We start from the raw sequence: 24,304 nt of genomic DNA on the forward strand, positions 1-24,304 counted from the left end.
CAGTTGTTGACTTCAGATGTTTTTCACCTTAGATTGGAATTTTTTCTTACATTTAAAGCTGCTGTGAATAACTTTTGAATGCTTTTAAATTGTTTTGCTTTTCATACTGCCTTATAATAATTTTTTTTTGTTATAATTTTCAATGTGTTCTCTTTAGAGAGAATGAGGGGAAAAATAACAGCCTTTTCATGAAAGGAGGTTTTTGACCAAAATTTCCAAAATAGTAGAGAAGCTGCTGTCTTAAGAAAATTTAAAACCACAAAATAATAATAATAATAAATACTGGGCCTTTTATTGCCTGAAAAAGTCTTAAACACATCTCAGTATGACATTAGACCATGAAGGCACCCAAAATCTTTGCTTTGTATTTTTGCTTTGAAAATGACTATCAAGACTCACTGTTTTAGTTTTTACTAAACCTAGTAAAAGTTTTAATCTGTCAGATCTGAAATCACTTCTTTTTTAAGTCATTCTAATTTTCTGTTGTGTTTTCATGTGAGAAATCTCTTCACAGCTGAGAAAACTAAGAGTAATTTAAGAAATAATATTTTGAATCTTGTAGGCTTGTGAAAAATCTCTGTAAATGTTTGAATATGTAAAGAACTGTGATATACATCAGATATAGAGTTCAGTTTTGAGTTGAACTCTTAAAATCTACAGGGTGACCCAGTGTCAAATTTGTAGGCTATTTCGTTCTTGGTAACATATGTTTAGAAATGAAATGAATAGGTGGAAGGAATGAAAAGGAAACTGATAAGTATAACATGTTAAACTTATCTCTCAATAAAATGTTCTTAATAACGTTTCTACCTGGAATTTTCCAGTTTTCTGTGTTCAAAGGTAGTATAAAAGTTTCAGGTTTTCAAACAAATTAACATGGAAAACATGAAACTGGTGCTGCTGTATTTCGTGAGTTCATGTGGCAATGTTTTGGTTCAGCATGTTTTTTGGTAGAAAATGCATATTGTTCCAAGAGCAAGCTATAAAAATTCTGTACTGTGGCTCAGTATTGGCATGAGAGATTCAGGCACAGCATGACTCTTGATAGTTGCTTAAGATTCTGTTCAGCTCCCAACAAGAAAAAAGATCCTGTCTTTCAGTGTTAATCTTGTGTGTTGCATTTTCATTATCTACTTGTATAAAACAAAATTATGGTTTTCCAAGCTGTTTTTATACTGTTAGTTGCTGATGATTAAAGACAGCTTTACTGTGATTGCTTGAGAGGTATTTATTACAAAAAACCAAAAGAAATCAGTTCACTTTTCAGGATGAATGCTTTGAACAGAAGTAGTAATTAAATACAAACATTGCAGAGCTATTTTACCAGAGTAAACATGGCTAAAGAACAAATACAAGCCTTTAATTGATGAAGGTTGTCTTTAAGTTTAACCAAACTAAATTTTGATTTCTGCCACTGATAATCAGTCTGTTTGTTGTTTCTGGGTTTATTAGGATAAATATCCCACTTCTGTTTAGTCCAGAAAGCTAAGGAGATGACACCTGTGATTTCCAGATTGCTTGACTGTTGCTTTTCAAGAAAAAGTAAATTGCCTTTCCAGTGGTCACATGATCTCAGTAGAGTTGTTCAAGGTTGAGTGAAATTGTCTGTATTTTACTATGACTTGAAGTTCCATATGTGAGTGACATAAATCCAAAACATTTGTCTCTTTTGTTTACCTTTTCTCTCTGTCTCACAGTCCTCAGCACTGTGTTAGTACTCACTTTTTCTTTTCTGTGTTATTATGCTACTATAAAAAATAGATCGATTTGAGACCGAAGAAAGATAAATCACAAGGTAAAACAAGAAAGATGAAAATAAAATGAGTTGTATATGTCTTAATTATTCTATTAAGACTGATTTGTTATGGAGGATAATCATATCACTGTAAAATGACAGTTCAATTTCTGCATGATGACAGTCCGTTCTAATAGCATCTTTTTCCTTTTTTTTGTACTCCTGTTTTTTATTGGTCACTGCTTCACAGAAGTTCTTTAGCTTAATTTTAATGCTACTCAACTAATGATATTCCAGAAGTGTTATTGGGCACATCTGTTTGGTTTTACATTGCCTGTCTCAAAGGTGGAATGGATGTATTTCATGTATTTCCTGTAAAAGCAGTTGTCGAATGCTAAAAGAGTATCAGGGGCTAAATACACATTTCTAGAGAATTAAGTGACTAGACAGTTCTGCAATATTACTAATGTAGAAAATAGTCTCTGTAGGGCAGTTCTCATATGAGTAGGCTAATGGATTACATAGGTGAATATTTACAGTGCAATTGAGCACTAAAATGTTGGATCTAATAGAAGTTTATACTTGCTATTTCTTACTGAGCCTCGTTGCATGAGAAACACTGTATCTCCTTTTTTTTTTTTTTTTTGATTTAACTTAGCCTTGAATGTCAGCAAAATTAACAAAGTATTGAGCATACCTCAATATTTAATAGCATTGTCATAGCTTTCCTTTTGAAAAATGTCAGTAAGGTGTCTTAAAGTAATTATCCAGGTGCAGCTATGATTTAGTAGCCTTTCATGGAAGCAAACATATTTACTTAAAGCACCAATTGTAGTGAGCTCCATTTGAGAAGAAAAATGCTCTTGCCAGCTGTATGTTGGAGATGGGGGCTAAGCAATAAGTGTTTTTAAATTCAATTGTTTAAAATGCACACTTTGTGGAAATAGTGATGGGTATTCTTTTGTTGTCAGCATCAGCAAGAACATTTATGTGCTGAGCTGGCAAATTGGAATCAATCATACTGTGGATTTATTATTTAATAAATTCTATAGGGCTGTGATTCTGCAGCATGGATTTGCTCTACTGGATTATATTGCTTTCATATAATCTTTCTGCTCCACTTAGAATCTGCATGTTGTACAAAAGAGTATTTTGAGCTGCTATTTCCCTAAAAATAGAGTAGATATTGCAAGGGTGAGGTTTTTTCTTGTTGTTTTTAAAATTCTAATGTCATCATTTCACTTAATATGTAAAAAATAACATAACAAAACCAGGTTTAAATTCTATTTTTTAAGCAGGTTTTTTATTGTGAGCCATATAGTATTTATTTATTTTAAATATTTAATTATTGGTAAAAAAGCATGGTAATTAAGTATTTAAAGTAACTGTTTAAACAAAAGCATGAAGCCATGATATAAACTCAAGTTGGAGGGGAATGCACAGAGTAGTATGGGAAGACTTGAAGTTGGGCTGCACTCACTGTTTCTGTCCAGGGGTGCAGCACAGAGTACACAGAATCATGGAATCATTTAGTTTGGGAAGAACCTGTGAACTCACCCAGTCCAACCATTAACCCTGCACTGCCAAGCCCATCACTAACACCTGTCCCCAAGTGCCACATCCACACATCTCTTAAATCCCTCCAGGAGCAGCAGTTCCCAGGGCAGCCTGTTCCAGTGTTTGACAACCGTTTCAGTGAACAAATTGAAGGGTTGGCCTCAAAAAAAATACAGAAAATATAAACTGCATCTCTTTTCCTGACTTCTGCCAGCTGACAATGCTTGGTGCAAAATATGATTTTAAAACTGATTCCAAGACTTGGTGTATTTCTAGTAGCATTAGGCTGGGAAAGATCCCACCTTGGCTGCAGTTTTAACTGTTAACTGCATTATTATCCCAAGAGAAACCATTTGCTAAGAGTGGTTAAGCAGAGAGAAACAAATAGAAAATATTAAAGAAAATGTGTAAACAGGAGTATGGAAATATTGAGGTAATGGAAGAATGTCAACCTTCTTCCAAATGCCCTGCAGGATTGTCCTGCTTCTGCTATTGATTTCTTTGATCACATTCAGTCATGTTTGCTTCAGTAACAGCAGTGACGTCTTAAATGCATTTTTTTTGGGTTACACCCCACATAGAGATCTACAGATTGGTAGGAATCCATTTTTCATCACACACTTGCAAGCCCAAGATAATTAACTGCATGTAAAAAGCATATTAAAATATGCTTTCATTGTTGTGAAACAGATTTTTTCTGGATGAGATTTAAAAAGTGTAAGTGCAAAGGTGTTGTCTTTTTCCATGGTATTATCCAGGGAACAGTGAGATTAATAGGAACTTGCTCAATGAGAGTAATAAATGTTCATTGAAGTGCTGCTACTATATAATCAGTTATGTTTTCCACTTTCACATTTGTGATCTACTTCCTATTAAGTGAGCAATAATTGTGGGAGCAATCAATTAAGGTTAGTTGGCAATAGTTTTTATATTTGTCAAAATACTGACAGTTTTTGGAATGTGCTTTAGAATTCACCCTTTTAGCTCCTTTGTAACTTTTGTGCTGTCCTGCAATGGAGCATCACTGTTAAGAGCCCTTAACTATAAGCAGAATAAGCTGTTAAGGATATATTTCTGTATTTTTCACTGAAAGCATTGCAAAGATTTACACAAATAAAATTAACTTCTGCAAAGAGGCTTTTCCAGCTTAAAGTGCCTAAATAATCATTCCATAAAAGTAGAGTGGAAAACATGAATGGATTTAGGAAAACATAACTGATTATATAGTGGCAGGACTTCAATGAACATTTATCGTGGGGTGTAAAGACGATGGCAAAATTACAAAATGTAGGAATTTGTGGTAACCATAGGTATTTTTCAGAAGTGTTGTGTTATGAAACATCACACATCACTGTGCTGCACAGAAATTTCTAGTATGTGTTTCTTGCAGACAGATTGAATACCTGGCACCTCCTTAATAAGAATTCCTCCTTCTGTTCAGCTGGCTATTTATTGAGCTCTGAAGGCTGAACAAACCATTGAAGTCCTGAAATGGACATGTTATTTCAATAATATCTTACATTTAATTAGGTTTTTATGTTGTCTAGTACCTTTTTCTCTATTTGTCTTAGGCTGTGGCAGAGAGGTGAGAGTGTGTATGGGGTGGGTCACTGTCAAAGAAGGATTCATTGTGTGTTATTCCTTATCAGTAGAATGGAACTTTAAAACTCAATCTGTGATAGGAGTTCAATATGAGATTATAAAATGGAGAATAAACTTTTATCTTATACAGGTCACCACTTGGTACCATATCTGTTGCCAAGCAGGACCCCATATATTAAATCCTTTATCTTAGTCGTAATTAAAACTCCAGTGAAAGCATAGTATGATCATCATGGTAGGTTCAGAGTTACTTTGCATTAAACAAAGACTTTTAGTGTGACTAGCAGGGACTTATTCCAGTTTGATGTGGGGACATATTGACACATTTACCAGGGAGAGATTAGTAAATTTTGTACACTTGGTTAGGAATAAAAGATGGCTGCCTAAACAAGGAAGCAATTCAAATAAATGTGAAAAGGAAAAGGAAGAAGAGTGCTCAAGAACCGAGAATGTGAAGGTTTGTTCTGAGGGGAGAATCTATCAGGCAGCAATAGTGGCAGTGAGCAGACCACTGTGGAGGGAATTACTTTGGCCTTAAAATGAAGTGATGATGATGATGTTCCTGTGGTTCTCCTTCAATTCAGATTTCAGGAGTTTTTAAGGTGCCTGTTTCCTGTTTCTAGAAGATTCTTCTTGTGGACTATACCTGTAGTGTTTACTCTGCTTGTGTTCACACGGTTTCAGAGATTTCTTTTTGTTCACTTTTGTCAAAAACAAGAACTCCAATTATATTAGATCTTTTACCAAACATCTGCAATAATACTTTAAACAAACATTTGAAACTAAATGAATGTTGTCATTGCTTTTGTCATTGGTCAGGATTTCGCCCTGTATAGCAAAGATAAATTATTAATAATTTTCTGTGCTGCACGTTGAAATGGTAGATTTTAATGGCTCTTCTCAAACCGCTTTTATTTAAGGTGTGGAGGAGAACCTCTAATGGCACATGAATAGTTTTTAACTCTGCAGAAAATAAACTAAATGATGTGCTAGTGAAATTTTCTGCAAAAAAAAAAATTGAAGTAGTAATAGATATGTATTTCAATACAGCTTGTAGGAAATGTGTTTGGGATGAAGTATTAACATCTATGAATATTCATTTCATGATAAAGTAAAGTTTGAGTGAAGAAATCTCACTTTTCCTCTTTTGATTTTACAGCTTGCACGTGCAGTGGACATGCAAATATCTGTCACATGCAAACAGGAAAATGTTTCTGCACAACAAAGGGAATCAAAGGAGACCAGTGTCAACTGTGAGTACAATTAAATGTAGCCCAAACTTGCTGCAATCCTTGACTAGTGAATAATCACTTTTTTTCCTGTTTCACATCCTTGTTTTAGTATTGGGTTTTGTGATTGACCTGCCACTGTTTTAGTGGTGGATATAGTGTTCCCTACATTTCTCAGGAAATTTCACTATTTCTTAGACTTCTGTTAAAGAGTTACATCACAATTATTAATAATGCTTTGAAGACACTAAAGGTTTTAAAAAAATCCTATTACAAGAAGAAACTGGAGAATTACCTGTATTTGTCTTCCTTTTCCTTACATTTTAAAAATATTAGTGTAAGGAAAAAATAGATATGAGTTGGTAATTATATTCATTGTATTTGTAAGTTGTCTTGATCAGAATTTACAGTGATTCGATTTTTAGAGTTTTGGAACCTTACCAAGGTGTTTTAGACATTTCCCCACCTCACTAAATCTAGACCAGAGCAATGTGTAGATCTGTTATGGAAAGTACTCTTTTTTTGCACTGGAATAGCCTCTTGTGTTTAGAGGAAGAGTTTGCACCTTCGGATAGAGCCTAACAAAAGGAGTACTAAGAACAATCAAGTGTTGAAGTGGCCTAACTTGTCAAGTAGGAGACATAACACACTGAAGTTAATTGTGAATTACCTCATATTTAAAGATGTTTCTTTCAATCTATTCTATCAGACACACTGTGTTATTTAATAGGAACCTTATTCATTTTGCAGCTATAATTATTGTAATAGTATCTGGCAGTAAACTTATCATAGCAGTGTTGTTTGGCACTGGGGGAAAGGCATATGAATCCAGCTAACTCCTCCCCAGCAGGGAGAGGTGCCAGGTGCTTCTGTTCTGCCTGCCACAGGACGTCCACTTACACTGGGTGTGCGAATATGTCTTTGATACACTCAGTGAACTGGCTTGGATCCTACCTTTAACACTTGGCTTGATATATAGTACAGAAACACAAATTTCTGATGCAGGGGCTCTCTGTATATCCGTGAGAAAGAGCTGTGCTGGCAGCTCTACTGTTTCCCTCCTACCTCTGGGACTTTGTGTCCAGCTAATTGCAGACTCTCAGGATGAGATGGGAAATCAAGATTAGGACTAAGTGATGAAATTTTATCATGACAAAAGCTGGAATGATAATATCTTTAAGCTCTGAATTAAGTCTTCACTGAGAAGTCTTTTCCCTCTTTCTTCCCCCAAACAATTAATCAGTTCTAGGTGTTAATGAGTGATCTGATTACCAGCTATGTGCTATGGACTTGTATTGATGCCATTCTAACTATAGAAAGAATGGGAAGAAAAAACCCAACAATTTCTCCTCTGTCCTTTTGTAACACTTGAACCACAGAAAACAGTTTCTGTGCTGAAAATGCCAGTTCTTTATTGACTACCCTCCACATAAGGCACTCTTTACAGGCCTCCACCCCAGTCTGAATTAATGTACCTCTGTGGTTGTTGTTGTCCTTTGTCCTGTGTCTGTTTCATCACTGTTTTTTCCACTCTGGTTTGGAATTTTTGTCTCATATGATCAACTGTGCTGTTCAGCTGTATCAGTCTGCTGTCCTGAGTTTGTCTATCCTTAAATGTTCTTTTATCCCACTTACTGGACTAGAAGAGAAAAGGTTTTCCTTGGACTTCCCTGGTCAGGAGTTCCACAAGACAGATGAAATGGGAATTTGAATTTTGTCTTCTCAGGAGTAAACTTAAAATTGCAATTTCAGACTGAAAATCCCTTTTTTAGTTGCATGTAATACATTCCCCTTCTAGATTCATATACAAACCTTATCCAGGGCAAGCTGTGGTGTTAAAACATTTGATATTTGAATTGTCAATGGGTTTTTTTGGATGAAATAAAATCTACAGCCATTTTCAATTTTTTTTTTTTTTTGGCTGTCATGACATTTCAGATTGTGAGATTCACATCTGTTGGCTTCAGACACCTGAGCAAATAACCACAGATTTAGAGTTGGAGGACATCATCAAATGATACATTTAGGATTTGTCATTTTACTCTGATGGTTGGTTTGGAAGAGTGATCCATTCCTATATGGAGGTTTCAATTGAATGTTTTTTAACTATTTCCCTTAGAACACCAGGAGATGAAGAACATTTAAAAAAATGTAAAAAAAATCACTAGTGATGATTCCATGACTAGTGAGTCATGGAATGCAGTCCCATACTCATTCTAAATTTCATATGAAGAATATGAACTTGATTTATTTTGTACTATGCTTAAAAAAATAGAAAACTATTTCCTCTTTAAAAATCATCTGTACACTCACAATCTCTTTTGAATATACCATAAGGTAGATATATATATATGCAGTCATTATCTAGAAGGATGAATTTAAATCAGCTTAATGCTTTACTTGTATTTGTTACTTTATTATATTCTGTATAAATCATCTGAAACTTGATTCAAAGTGTGAATACTGTTCTCCATTGCTCTGGATGAATGTTTTAGGTGTTTTTAGGCTGTTGTGCAATCTCAACAGCAAACCTACAACCTTATGTTTTCTAAAATAAGGATTCCAATGAAAATTCCAAACTGTGGCTGTTTAGTGAGGAAGTTAGATTTATACTTCTGTCAAGAATGCTATTGATTAAAAAGTCAAAGCTGCAGGGCCCTATGTTATGTACACACCATTCCTTGTGGGAAGAGTTTTTAGGAAATCAGGGAAAGTTTTCAACACTTTTTCTTTTTTTCTTTTTCCCTTACTTTTCCCTCCCTACATTAACAACTTGGTGCTTTTATGGAGGATCTTATTTATTATATTTTTTATTTATGTATTTTTAGCGTACCCATCTCTCAGTTGCATTCATTTCTTAATTGTGCTGTTGGATGGCATGAAGCACAGTGCCATTTTAAATCAAAATTAGTGTTGTAAAGCAGCTTGGAGCACACATTTACATTCTGTTTTACAATGTTTCTTTAATTGACATATGGTCATATATTTTCCAAAAGTTAATATTTTTGTTTCCTTTAAGTAGGTAGCTTCAGTTGGGAAAAACCTTTAGTTATGTCCTAATCAGGAGGAAATTGGTTTGATTATTCTAAGTAACTAGACTGTAAAATATTTAAAATAGATACACATAAGAAGTTTGGAATTTTGTTTTTCCCCTTAATTTTGGTAATCAAATAGCTGATAGGAGCAAGAAAATCATAGTGACTTAAACCATATTTTTAGGTGAAAACTATTGCTTTTTTTGTTAAATTTTCCCTAACATTTGATTTACTAGCTGCTCATTTTATTTTCTTGTAGAATTCCTGGCAGAGGCTTTAAAAATTCCATCTGTTTTGGTGTATCCGTATGCAGGATTATACACAGGGAACTTTTCAGGGAATAGGTCTGTGGGAATGTGTAGAATATGCTAAGGGGATGGTTCAAAGTTCAAATTTTGGTACTAAGCGAGAGAAATTTTGCTAGATGCAAGGAAGAAAAATACAAAAATTATGGGATTAGGTGAGTAATTAAATAATTCTGTGAGAAGATTCAGTATGTCTGGGCTCTTGCAAGTGAAAGCATTCACCTGGCAATGCGTCTGTAGCTTTTGTCATCACCCTGTGAGAACTGGGATAAAACTGGGCTTCAAAACCTCTGTAATGAAGAACTACTAGTTGGAAGGAAAATACTGGGAGAAAAATACTATTTTTAATCTCATATGGTATATTTTTATGTAGTCGTAAGAAGGATAAATTCAAGATTATAAAATACGTTGCTCATTTTAGTTCTAGTAAATGTCCAGACCATTAAATTCTTAGACATACTTCTTCTGTAAAAGTGGAAGAAATACGATTTTATTTATAAAAATATACACTATTTATTTGGTAAAAATCTTTCCTGTATGTAAGCTTTAAATAGCTATTTAATAATGTAAGGATCCGTGCATAAAAAATAAGCACTTATTGATAGTCTGTTTTACATAAGAATAAGATTTTCAAATATCCAGCTGTACTCCCCTGTGTAATTTCCTTCCACAGAATGGTACAATTCCTCTTACCAGATGGAAAGGCAGGTAAAAATATATTGGGTTATGAGTCAAATTCACCATTCTATTGATATCACTGCAGCTTTATTTGCTGATAGTGGAGTAAATCTTTTCCCAATTGTTTCCACTCAGAGTTTCTCTTGCTGCTTTCCAGTAGGGGAAGAATTGGCAGCAACCATATAATAAATTCACTTGATTTGAACTTCCTTTATCAGAGACACACATACAAACCCCAAAACCAAATAGAGAAAAAAGGTATTGTTGCTGGAAATTTAACAAAAACCCCCTTATTCTATTGAGGAACTGTATATTCCTGATCGAGGGTATAATCCATTTAATACTGGTTACTGTGGTGGTTGGTGGTTTTCTAAAGTGAAGTTTAAAAGTATAATATTTAGTGGTTTAAATTACTACAGGAACAGCATTTTTTTTTTTTTTTTGGCCTGTTTTCAATACTTCCTCCCCCTCTCCCCTTTTCTATCATTTGGTCAAATTCCACCATTAGTTGTATTTCATATGCCGTGTTTTCTACTTCGTGCTGAGTCCAGTCCTTGAGTTTTCAGTTTAAGAGAAAACTTTGACATGCTAATGCATGTTACTCCATTACCTGTGCTGTTTGGAGAATTACAGCAAAATCTGTCATGTAGGTGTTGGTGGGTTTAGCAACTACCTCTCTTCTTATTTAACTGCCTGTAAATTTTAGCTTGCCTCTTTAAGGACAGGTTCATGCCCTCAGCTAGTTCTCAAAGAGCTGGATCATTGGGTTTCTAAGGAGAACAATAAAATAAAACTCCTACTTCAACATTTATGAGTACATTTATGTTTTAAATGTACTCATTTTCTGCTCTACATGTAGTAATTATTGTCACATCTTTCAAGGATTTGAGATATTTTTTCTTTTAATTCATGTTTCTAGCATCAATCATTTTTTTTAAATTGCAGCTTTCATTTAAACAATATGTCTAATATCTAATATTCAGAATGTGAACCAAATGCACTCTAATAGCTTAAACCCTCAGAAGGCACTTGAAGCATTTGAAATCTAAAATTTGAAGAACAGTAAAATATGGGTTTTGGCATTATTGTATGTCACTCTTGGCCTTTTTGCTGATTTTTTTGTTCTGTGGTAGGCTCCTTTTGTCTGCTTTGGTATATTCAGTATATGATACGTAAAGTTCATGAGGCTCTCTGGGACCTTTCAGAGTTGCAGGCTCTCTGTAAGTGAAACTACACTTTTTGTAAGCATTGTTACTTCCAAATATTACATTTTATTCAGGAAATTACCCAACTTTGTAGAAATAAATGTGTCCCTGTCTCTTGTACTCAATTGGTTTACATTTATATGGATGCTGGATATAGATTAAAATCTTTTTGGTTTCCTATTTGAAAACTATATGGTCCTGGATTTTCTTTCAAAAGAAGTGAATCAAAACATCTTGTTTTTAAAAATTGTTCCTTCAGTGCCATGGCCATGCCATTCAGTGACTGGCATTTGAATAATCTGTTTAGCTCAGTGCATGTTATATCAGCTGCCCAAGCCTTTCACAGATTGTATGCCAGTGAGACCTGTTTTGAATTCCAGTGCTCAGGATGCATTTGTTTTAAGGCAAACCTCTTTATATAAAATGCTAGTAATTTTTGGTGCAAAGTGTTGCTATAATCCCAATTGTCTAGGGATGTACAGTTAAGGTAATGCTTCTACATGTTATTTTTATTAAAATAGAATAGCACAGCTGAAAAGACTAGACAGGTTTGCGTGTTCTTTAGGTCTGAAATAGACCCATAAAGATTTAAAGCTAAATATAAGCTGAAGACACTTACTCTGCCTTTAGCTAGTTAGGTACTGAGTTTGGACTGAGATGAAATTAGGAGTGGGAGTGATGTTAATGTTTGCTCATACAGGAAAAAGAGAAGAAGTTACTCTTGCCCCATGGAAGAGTTACTGGGAGGAAGAGAGGAAGGGAGGTTATGACTGCCATAAAATTGCTTTGAGTCTGATTTTTTTTCTTACCCAGAAAAGTTGTAGCTTTAGTTTCTGTGCTTGTTTTTGGAAAGAAGGGGGTCAAAGGCCTTTGTGGATTGGGCTGGCTTTACATCTTGCCTAGGGCTAGCTTTAAAGCAGAAGTGCACATAACTGCATAGCCAGTGCTTTGTCTTAGTCTCAGACGGTCAGAATAGGTTGCAAAGATTTACAGTTTGAGGTTGTCTTTTTTAACCCCAGTTCAAGCTGTTGAAAATGACGGGGCTCTTCTGCATTCCGTCTTTCAGGGTGTGCAGTAAAGGCACCTGGGAATGCTTTTCTGTGGCCAGGATTAGAACTCAATTCAGAGTTAGGGATGCTGAGTAACGTAAGTCACGTAAGCCAGAAATCAGTATGAACGACTCTTCTTGTAAAGCACCAGCCCAGTGGGAGAGGTGTTTGCAGTTACACCGTCCCCTGGCATTGCTGCTTTGAGAAAATGAAAAAGGAGACAGGAGAATTTCTTGTAAGACAGCCAATAGAGAGTCTTTAGATTCCAGAAAACACTTTCTGGAGGCTGCTGACAGTGGAGACCAGCTTCTTTTCAACATATGGCTCTACCAGCCAGTCTTTTTAACCTGCATGAACCAAATAATGCCAACACTATAGTCTGTTCTTTCTGTCCAGATACAATGCTGGGGTCTCCACAAAACATAAATACATCCAGTTTGATTACCATGGTCACTACCTCTGTTAACTGTTAATAAAATTATTCTGTTATTTCATGTTGCTGGGGTTGGATTATAAACTGTCATTGTTCATGGGAGCTGTAATTAATCTCACAAATCAGAAATTGCCATGTATAGGGTAGTATCTGTGAATTACTCTGCAGGCAGGGGGGAAAAATAACACAGATTTCCAGTAGGGTATGAAGTTGGTTGGCCCTTCCTACTACTTTGGTTAAAGATAAGTTGTTCACTTCATAGAAGGAAAAGAAAATAACTGATGGCTTTTCTGGCTACTCATCCTGCTGTCATCAGAAAAAAATCCTTCAGCTGAGTTGTGACTGACAAAACCAGATATTTCAGGGAGTTCTTTTTAAAAGTTCTACTATATGCTGCTCTATTGTAACTGATTAAATTCAATGTATGCTGTGTTACAGTAACAGCCCTCTACATCACTGTTATTATTGCTGACTACTGCTACTGCAGTCAGCTTTGGACAATTAACTTTGGAGCAGAAGGGAGAAAAGTGATATTTCTTTTGTGGAAGGGGAATATTTAAGGAGATCTTAAAAAAAAAAAAAAAAAAAAAAAGATTTAGGAGTAAGCACTCCTACAAAACTTTATGGAGGACAAAACCTTTTCAAGGTGAGCATCTTCCAGAAAACAGATGTTGCTAGTACAGATTTTTATGGAGCTGGTCTAGAACAAAGAATTTGACATATTTTATCATTTTTGACTTCATGAAACACAAACACTGGTCAGTTTTAGTATATGTAAACATTTGAGAAATCAATGGTGTCAGACTGATTTTAATTTTTTGGTGTTTCTGAGGGAATCTTGGCTATTATAGCAGATACAGATCATCCTTAAAAATGTTTTCTCAAAATGTTATGTATCATTATTGGTCCTTTGTGTTGGAAAAGAGCTGAGGAGAAAAGCCAAAGGGTTTCTGACATGCCTCCATTCATGCTGATCATTTTAGCATCATAGACAGAAGCAGTTTGTTAGTTGTCTGGAAAGGAGAGAAGGGAAATAAGTGAAAAGAGGGACTTAGAGCAGTGTTGCTGTGCTCTTAATTGAAACCTTTTATTTAAAAAAAAAAAAAAGTTTTTGCTGTATAAAGCCATCAGTTTTCAGTTGTTTCATAATCAAGTAGGTTATTTTTATTAGTTTTCAATTGAGGCTAAGATCAGTCAATCTATACTGATTGACTATTGGACTGCTACATCTGGAGATGTATTAATTTTTTCTGAACTTCTTTGTACAGCTTCCCCTTTCTCCTGTGGTTTCCACCAAGGATAAAATAGATACTTAACCTTCTCTGGCAGAAGTGCATAAATATATTCTAGTAAAAAAAACTTCATGAAATTATTTCCCTGAATCATTCATGGTGCCACTGTATTGAGTATCTAGCAAGATTCTTCTACAGTATTTCATTAGAGAGAAGGGAGAATTGGTTCGTTTTCCTCAACTGATTATCAGATGAAATGAGGTTTGTCTGGCTAAAGTTTAGAGAGACTGGAGTTATATTGTAAAAACAATGATGATTTGGTTGCAGACATTGATTTCAATACACAGAACTACTATTTCATTATGTACTGCTAGACTTTAAGCACTCACTAATGGAAACTCCACTTGTGAGAAAAACAAGTAAAAATTGTTGTGGGCCACAGATATATTGAGTTTTGAGACAGAGAAAGTGGTTTCTACTCATTTAAAAGTGATCTGTAACAATGAGATGATTTCAAAGGAACCTCAACAGTTTCTGCACACGGTAAATTTTGCATGTTCATGTAAATTGTGACCTTTTTTGAGATTTGTGATAGGGAAGATTCTATGGTGAGTTTATGAAATAGTGTTGGATGTCCCCCAAAACTCACCTTCTCCATTTTTGTTTGGTTTGCTTTTTTTAGTTTTTAAATAAAGCTGTATCTTCCTGAAATGACACCAATTAGTGAGGCACAAAACATCAGTTCTCAATAAATTATAAATAGCACTTATTAGCACTTATGCCTTTTAAATGACCAAAAATATTTTTTTTCTGTTTTAATTTAAGGAAAATCCTTTTAGATAGAAATGAGTGATTATTTCACCTGATCTATACTTAATATGTTTGTATATTATTAATAACCATAATTTTCTGAGATACTTGATTAAATGTAGTCTGAACATTATTAAAATGGATTTTTTTGAAAGCTATAAAATAACTTTGTAATTAAATCCAGTGGGAAGTATATATAGGAATTACTTCAGAATAGTTTTCTCTTGAATTATCAGGACACTATACAAATAAAATAAAGCATTAGGATATTGTCTGTCAAAATAAGTCTTTCCCTTACTATTTCACTATGTGGAAAACTCAAAATACATATGGAATGGGAGGTGAGTTAGAATTTAACCAATGCTGTATTTCTTTACTGAGATTAACTGATACAACACAGTCCTCTTGCACTGCAGGCTTTCTATTTTTAGCTGGGTAGAGAAAGTGCTCAAGGAGAATTTACAATGAAAATAGTTTTTCAATAGAATCTGTATTAAGTTCGGCATTTTAAAAAACATCAGGTTGAATGATTTGAAGGTGATACTGACTTTATTGACAGTTACCTGAAAATATTGGCTATTATAGAGTTGTTTTCTGTTGAAAACCAGATTTGTAATGCTACAGTGAATGTTGAGTGGCTTTAAAATGGTTGTGTTGATGTTGCTGCTTGGCGCAGATAACTGATGACATAATTTTGATGAGGACTGAGCAAAGGCTTTGAAGGGACTCTCTTTGTGTGTCTGCTGCCAGGGCTTGTGCTATCCAAGTAATACATTGTGGAGGACATAGATTTTATTTGAAGGGAAAGCAGTTTTCTAAGGCAGATCCATCCAAAATACCCATGTTTTCCTTATTACCAGTGCACAAGTTCAATGTGTATAGTAATCCAAACATTTGATTTTTTTTAAATTGTGAATTTAAAAAAACAGGTTTTTTGAATCTCAAATTCTTCTCAGTAGATCTACAATTCTTGGGATTTTTCAAAGCTGTTGAAAATCCCTTCATTATTCTCAATTCTTAACTCTCAGATAAAATAATACCCATTGTGCAGAGTAGATCTGAGCTTATAATTCACATCTGATAGGCCATTAGTATGGTAATTAGTAATTGGTACAAAAGTTGTTAAAGTTGAAATAGACATCTGGTTTAATCAATTTGTCATTAAGGAAGTGCAAGTGTAGAGTTAGCAATGGGAAAAGAAAATACCAATGTGAGAGCTCACAGCTCTCTCTGAGCTATCAACATGTAGCCAAGTTTGAAATTGCAATAGTGCCTCTTTATCTTGCTTGATATGGATTGCTCAGTGCTCAACTTGAATGAAATACCACGCCCTTTTTTTATTTTAAAACCTTACAAATAAGTAAAAGAAATGAAGCTACATTTGATGAAAAGCCCACTGATATATCCATCAACTTCAGCTTGGGATGTTTGTATATTTTATTTACTAAGAAAGGGAAGAAAGGAATTTTTTTATAGAGCAAAATGAAAGGCTAGGTCAGGTGGGTGCTAAAGACACTATTTGTTAGAAATCTCCTGGTGATGGAAAGATTGCTTTTCTTCTCGTCTTATGGTCTCTAATAGATGAAATATGCATCTTCCTATTGCTATTTTCATTTTCTGTTTTCTCTTTCAGTCAATTGCATACCTTTACATATAGATGAAAATTTATCTGTAATAGTTATATTTCTGGTTTCAAAGTTAAGACATTTTGTTTCACATTGTTGCCAGTTATTAGTTTTAAATTGCTTCAGTAGTTGCCAAGAGTATTAGAAGAATGCACACAAAAGATTAAAGCTATGCACAGACAGAACTAAGAAATGTGTTCTGGTATTAAGACATGGGAGTGAGAAATGCATTAGTCCTCATTTCTTTTTCCATGAAGCTTCTGATAATTACATAGACTATGCACATCAATTATGCAGTGCTAAATTGTCATTAAGGAGTCCTCATCCTGAGGAGCCTGCCAACAAACCTGCATTCTGCTGCAGCTGCGTGTGCAGACATCTGGCAGTCAAGCAGGTTTTCTTATATATTGAATCTTCTTTCCTTCCCAACTCCATCTCTGCACTTGTTGCAGTAGAGCCCACAGCCTCATGCTTCCCCACGTCCCAAGTACAGGCAGTGCTAGGGATGCTTTCTGTGCCACTTCTGCATTAATGATGGGTAACTGAAATGAAATGTTAATTCATTCTTGTAGTTGGGTAGATAAGGGGACTGCATGCAACATTTTAGAGTTGCTTATAAAACTGTAGATATCTGAGTTGTACTTTAACAATTAACATAAGGAAAAATAGGAGGGTGTGAAAACTATTTTGCTTCAGAAATGTGGTTGAAGTTGGTCGCTGAAATCTAATGTGATTCCCTGTACTGATTCTTCCTTGCTGCAGCTTTGTCTATTTAAGAGGAATATTTGTTTCACTCCTGTTTAAAAATCGGGAGATGGACTACCTGGGATAATGAATTCTGCAGGCTGAACATATGGAAGCACAAATGCCTACATAAACATCTTTTTTTTTCTTTGCCTTCATTCTTAGCCTGCATTATCATGTGAATGACATGAAATAATGAAAACTTGAAAAGACATTAAGTTACAATAAACATTACTGAAAAGTATCTAATATTTTACCTCATAATGTAAACTCACAACATTTGACACAAAAAGTAAATTCTTCATCACATGCAAGGTATTTTTAGGGAATGATAACTGATAAGGCAACAAGAAATAACATAGGACCAATTCTGTCTGTACTTAATAATGTCTTAATATTAGAAATGCTCCCTTATTCTTTTCTTCTTTTGTACTGAATAATCACCACTGGAAAGAATAAAATATAAACTAAGCTGCACAGCCTTTGCATGCTTTGAGTTTTCTATTTTTTTTCTTGTGGATGTATTGAAAAGTAAGTGGTATTTATCTAGCTGCCTAGATAATGGGGCTGGGGAGCTTGATTACAAGGCCATAAATCAATCCAAGAACCTGATGATATCCTCAACTTCAGCAGTGAAGTCTGAGTGGCTTAGATTATCACTTCAGAAGGATTGACTTAAAGATTTAGTTCTCCATCTCTATTACATTTATATTACCAAAAAAGGGAATTTTTCAGCAATTTAAGAAAAGAACAAAGGACTAGAAGGCAGAGTGAGAACTGTTTTAAATAGTGTCAGGAGTCTGATTTAGAATCAAAGCAAACTTATAATCCCATTTGAAAATTTGATCTGCCACAACACTTTTTTCTCAGTGTTGCACAGAGCAAAGATAAATTTAAGAATACTGGATTACAACAGGAGGCCAAAGGGAGAGCAGCAAGATTGGCAAACCAACAGAAGGAATGTCAAAAAGAGCTCATTGTCCTGGAAGAAAAGATTTTGGGCTGCTCACAGAGAAGTGATAAGAATTAAAGGGTAAAGGAACAGTCAGATATGCCGAAAGAGATTTAATAAATCAGATTTCATAAAGGAGACTTAAAAAAAATATTTGTCCTGGAAATGAGTTCTTACAAGATCCGTAAGGAGATAAGGGCAGCAATTACTTTCTAACAGCTGCCACAAAATCTAATCTTGTTCTTGTTTAGGTCATTTTATCCTCTCTTACGTAGAGTCTTGATTTAATCACAGATTTGGGCCCTGGTTCAGATAAATATTTTAATACATGATAACACCTTGTTTCTTAGGTTTAAGAGGAGATACTCCCTTGGTTTGGTGAGAATAGGGAACATATAATTTACTTTTCCTTCCCCTGCTCATGGGAGGCTAATTGTAAATTGTCATGCACGGGATAGCAGCAAGAGTTTCATAAAACAAGTCCACAAATTTTTTTTTCACTCCTGGTACTTTGCTACTCTTCATTCATTCACTTTCCATCTCTTTATTATGTTTTTTTGTTGTTTTCTGTACTTGGTAAAGCAAGGGGAATTTTTTTGAGGAAAGGTAAAGTTGAAGGTTGATAAATGGTGATTGTAAGAAATGAAAAATGTATAAATCAGTCCTTCATGTTGAACAGAAGGATTGCCTCCTCTATATTTATGAATAAAAGAGCAGGTAGCAGCGCATCTAAACAGATGAACAACTTCATTGCTGTTCAGTGACAACCACATGTAAATTAAATTACACTGAGATTTATAAATGGGAATTACGTAAATCAATTTTTTGTTTGTTTTTTTAAGAAAATGCATTTTTGTTGAATTGTACTTTAGGGTTCCCCCCCCCCCCCTCCTATTTTCTGTTTTATTTATACTACCCTGATGTATAAAATTAAATGCATTTTCCATCCTGTTTCTTGGGTAGAAGAAGAAGAAAAACTTCAGGATGGTTTTGTTTTTTTAACTCTCTTGTCTTTTTGTCATTGACTTTCATGAAACCTTTCCTGTACCATTACTTTAGTGCTTTTGCTTTTACATTTTTGGAAAATAGCTAAATATGTGACTTAATAAATGGTTTGACGTTGGCCCTTCAGGAGCTTTGATTAGAGCTTTCTCTGTGCTCAGTTTTGTAGAGTTGCATTGGCCTGTTTTTCATTGTCTACTCAATGTTCTTAGAATATTTCTATGTGGTTGAAGTTCTGCTATCATTACAGCCTGTTTTTAGGCTTAGTTGTTATGCCATAGGAGGTTGATTCTTTCAATGGAAATATTTGAAGCCATGCTTATTCTATATTTGTCCTCAGCCTTTGACAATTTCCTCAACCTAAGAATCTCTTGTGTCTTGTTCCTATTATGATTTTATCAAATGAAATTTTCTGCAACAGGTGTCATTTAAGTACTGGCCTTAAAATAAACTACAATGAATATTCAGTAAACAGTCCTTCTTTCATTGGGAAAAGAAAGAATGAAAGAAGTGGTGACTAATGTAGCTTTTTTATAAACATGGTAGAAGTTCAAATTGAATTATTCCAGTTATATACAGGCCTAGAAACGGAAAAGAAGCATTGAATAGTACAACCCAAAGACTATTCTAATGCATCTTCTTCCTTCATAGTGGATACATGGAGCTATATTCCAGATATATTCAGCTTTCTGTGTTTCTAAATAGTGTATCATATTTGATATTCTGCATGCTCATAATACAGTCAGTTGTCATACATTCTATTAACATGCTGTAATGAAACTACCAGGTAACATTTTGTGTGAACACTGTCTTCTGCAAATTGCAGTCATAGCTAGAATTAGTGAATGTTCCTCGCAGAAAACTCTGCTTCCTGATTCTAGAATCCAAACCTGATTATCAAAATTTTCTTCTTTATGGCAGTAGGTCTTATGGTGCACATGTTTTTAAAACAGAACACGTCACAGTAGTTCTTGTCTGTTTCTTATGAGGTGTTTGTCAATTTAATATTTTGCCTTTTGAATGTGTGCTTATTCCTACGAATAATGTGATTATTATGAATCAACCAATTCAAGATTGCTTATAAAACATTCTGCCATTTCAAAATTGATGTGGTGCTCAAGACACTTCTCCAATGTCACTCTTGAAGTAGAATTTTGAAATCAGAGGGTCATTTCAGTTATATTTTCTTGAAAAAAACCAAACCAAAATCCAGAAGGGAAACTTAGAATGGTCAGAGTGAATTATTTGGATTATTTTTCCACTCTGATAGTCCCAAATGAGGATTCGCCTCAGAGTGCATCTCTCCATTGTGCTCTCAGTTCTTTCTGTTATTAATGGAAAATGTAGCACGTACTTTGTTTTTCTGAAATGATGGACCATTTCAGTCACCAGAATTATTTTTCAATTGGCATTAAAATATTTTGCATTTCTAAGTTATGGGTAATGTTGCAAATTATAGCATTACTTCTGCATAACTTAGAAACCCAACCAGAAAACAAGTGAGAAAAAAGACCTTAGGAATGTGAAAACAACCAAGGATAGGATGGTATTTTAGATATTTTAAAAATCACTCTCATAATGCAGAATATACATGTACACATAACTGACAAATGTTGTAACTGAATCTTTCCTCCTAAATACTGATTTTGATATTATCTTTCAGTTAAAATATATTTCATAATATTAAAATCATTGGCTAAATGATCGGACTGAGGGAGTTTGTTATTCTTTGACTTAAGCAAAATGACTGGGGACAGATTTTCATGCTGGCACGCAGAACAAATTTAATTCAAACTGAGATGAAAGGCGGTTAATGTAATTGTAGCCTATTATCCTATGCAGGCTTGAGTTAAGAAGCAAACCAAGACAGTCAGAAAATGATGGATAGAAAATAGAAATGCTCAAGGCTGGTGAAATAGAGACTTGTGAAGGGATTATGCCATAACTGTTCCCACACAATCTCTGCATCACTAATATCCCACCTCTACTGTATGTTTAGATTACTAAACAGGATTTTTGTATGCCTCCTGCATTCTCTTTATTTCTCTCTGACGTCAAAAAAAGGTCCTAGTTTAGTAAATTGCATGACTTTGTAATCAGGATTTTTTTTTTTTTTTCCTTAATCTACCACCTTCATCAGTCCTGGGGATGCTGTAAAGCATTCCATTGTCTTTTCTTTCTAAGCACCTTTTTCTTTGTTATCACACAGAGTGATAGGAAAGTGGTTGGCTGCATAACTAGTCTTTGATCCTAAGTACAACTAAGGGACTAGCAAAAAATTATTTTTATTAGAGTCTTTAGTTAAAAAGTGGAAAATAATCAGCTCAGGTTTTTCGACTGTATGAGTGTCTGTTTTTTTTTGCATGGCCCTTTGGATGTAGCATATTTTAGGTGATCAGATGGGTTTTTTAGGACTGCATTCTGGCAGTTTACCTATTTTTCTTCATTCCCATTTCATTTTTCAGTAGTGCAGATGCTTTTTGAATACCTACATATTTTTCAGTGCAGTCTTTTAAAAATCAAAAAGACATGTCTTCATCTCATCAGAATACATACAGAAAGGCGCCAAGTTGTACTTTGAAGCATGTTAATTGCAAAAATATTTCAATGGGTTTGTCACCCTTGGCATAGTCCATAAAGAAAAGAATGAACATTTTTTCCTCTAAAGTAACTGATCATACCTAGGGTAATACATGTGTCTCAGGTAATTCTAGCAATAACTAGTTCAAGCATCAAGTTCGATGCTTACACAATGCAGGAGATCAATTACTGATCAGAAGTCCCACTAAAGCTGCTGTCTTATGGCCTCTTTGCTGTGGGATTGAGTCTTTGAGGTGCATGAGATGGGACAATAAAATAGCTTTTAGAGCAGTGTAGGAGCTGGATTTCCCAGTCACTCCCAGCTGGAGTGCAGGATTTCTCTCATTCATTGTGAGTTGTATCACTGGAGCTCTTACAGTAGCTAAGTAATTAGTTTTCTTTTCTCCTTCTGCCATTGTTTAGGATAAGATTTTGTGCATTTGAAAAATGCTGTGTTCTATGGATTGCCCTTTGGGAAGTCATTACTTAAAGATTCTGTTCAGTGCTGTACTCACACAGGAGCAAGCACTGCTTTCCATGGCAGTCCTGTGCAGCCTGCCCGTCAAACCCGATAGAAACACAGTCCGAATGGATCAGGCCTGACAGAGCAAAACTCCTGTTATGAAATACTTCACGTCATTCTGGTCAACTTTCTTTCCTTTTACAGCCATTCCTTTTTAAGTTTTCTTCTTAAGGGTCCGATAGCTTTTTGAGGAGAGCTGGCCAAGACTGGAAGTGTTGACAGATACAGTATTCTTGCTGCAACACAGGCAGTAACACTTATTTACACTTCTTTGGCACTTCATAAAGAAGTATCAGTATCATCTCTGCTCCAGGAAATTCATGAGGTCATGTGATATAATGGGCTAATGGGGATTTGGGCTCTTCATCGGCAAGAGGCCAGGGAAAAGCAATGTGTGTATCTAACTTGATCCTTTCTCCAGCCACCCAGACACTTTTCTGTGTTCTGTTCTTAATAGATATTTCTCTATCTCTTGTATTGTTATTTTTTTAATAAAGTCAAATAAAATATGGTGCAGGTTAGATGGGGTTGATATCCTAGATATTAAAAAGGACTTAAAAAAAGACCAGATATACCCATAATGGAACAATGGTAGGCAATAACACATGAGTTTGATTGACTGTTATGCAGGGGTGGGGTAAAGAAAGTTCTTTTAGGCAGGAGAAGAACTTATCAGAACAACATATTGGATAGATGTATGGATATTGGAATGATCTGATGGACAAAAATATGGTGTTAAAGACCTGCAGGTGAAGAAGGAAGCTACGAGTCTGGAAACTTCCATGCCTCCATGTTTACTTTCTAATGATTCTCTGGGAATTTCTGTCAATGCCATAGGAAACAAGTATGGGAAGTAAATATTCTGGACAGGGTATCTGAATATCTTGTCAGAAACACCTAAGTCATCTTAGGAATAATGAAAGTTACTTGAAAATGTCATGTAATGGCTAGAGTTTTGGCTTCCTAAAAGTATGAATGATAGCTTGCCAATTGCAGTATATATTATACTTAAACATCTGTGATATTTGTGCTTCATGTTTATATTATAACTTGTCATTAGCACTGTAGAAGTTGTTGCAAGTAGAGCAATAATTCAGATAATATGACTGTTTTCTAAAATTCCCTAATACTGTATAGCTGACAGCCTAGAGAAAGCCATGACACTCTGATTTATTCATACCTCTGTCTTCATTTTCATTTAGTGTTCTTGAACATCCATATATAAGCAGCATTTGGCCATTGCTGAGCTGCAATCTCCACTCCAAAGATGTGTGATGTGCTTTGCTTCTGAATTGTTATTTTTGTCTTGGCTTAGTCAGAATTTCCCTTATTTTTGGAAATATTAATTGCCATATTGTGATAAATTGTAGTCTTAAATGACAAGAAAATGACCAAAGTTACCATAAGTTATTTGAAGTAGAAAGACAAAAAAGTAACTTGCCTGTCTTCGTGCCATTTTCTGGAAATTATAGTGTCTGTATGGCATCCTGAAATACATATTTCTGAAATTGCCTTTTCCTTAAATTGCCTCAAAATGATAGTCTTATATAAATAGTGATTTTGTTAAAAATCCCCAACACAACAAAACCAACCAAACAAACAAAACCCATCCCAGAATCTTGAAAACAAAGTAAAATGAATGCAAGGAAGATGAAATGTAGACAGATGAGAACTCTATAGCACTCTGTAATACCACAGCATTGAACTTTCTGCATTGAGATTTTAACTGAGTAGTTCTTTAACTGAGTAGTTCTTTGCAATAATTTCCCTCAGAGACTGACCATGCATTAAATTCAATAGTAATAAAATAGCCATATTATAAACCATAGATTAAATTCAACAATAATAAATGAATCATATTATAATGCACATTTAAAAAAAAGCGCCATAAACTGTTTAATAGTTAAATATACTTACCACAAACACACTTAGTAATAGTAAAATTTTACAATTCAGTAATGACTAATGAAAATGCAGTAAACCACTTGGGATTTAGTGTGTGTATATA

The 24,304-nt window shown here is 34.7% G+C and overlaps 1 protein-coding gene across 1 annotated transcript in view; it reads left to right on the top strand.

The window, feature by feature from the left end:
- Positions 1–24,304, top strand: part of ATRNL1 (attractin like 1) — a 439,114-nt gene that overhangs the window by 127,895 nt on the left and 286,915 nt on the right. Inside the window, exon 20 of the mRNA XM_082285771.1 lies at positions 6,054–6,147. Within this exon, the coding sequence (XP_082141897.1) occupies positions 6,054–6,147 (94 nt within the window). The remainder of the gene's footprint in view (positions 1–6,053; positions 6,148–24,304) is intronic.

This window comes from Coloeus monedula (genome assembly GCF_965178545.1).
Source record: "Coloeus monedula genome assembly, chromosome: 8".
Taxonomy (NCBI): domain Eukaryota; kingdom Metazoa; phylum Chordata; class Aves; order Passeriformes; family Corvidae; genus Coloeus; species Coloeus monedula.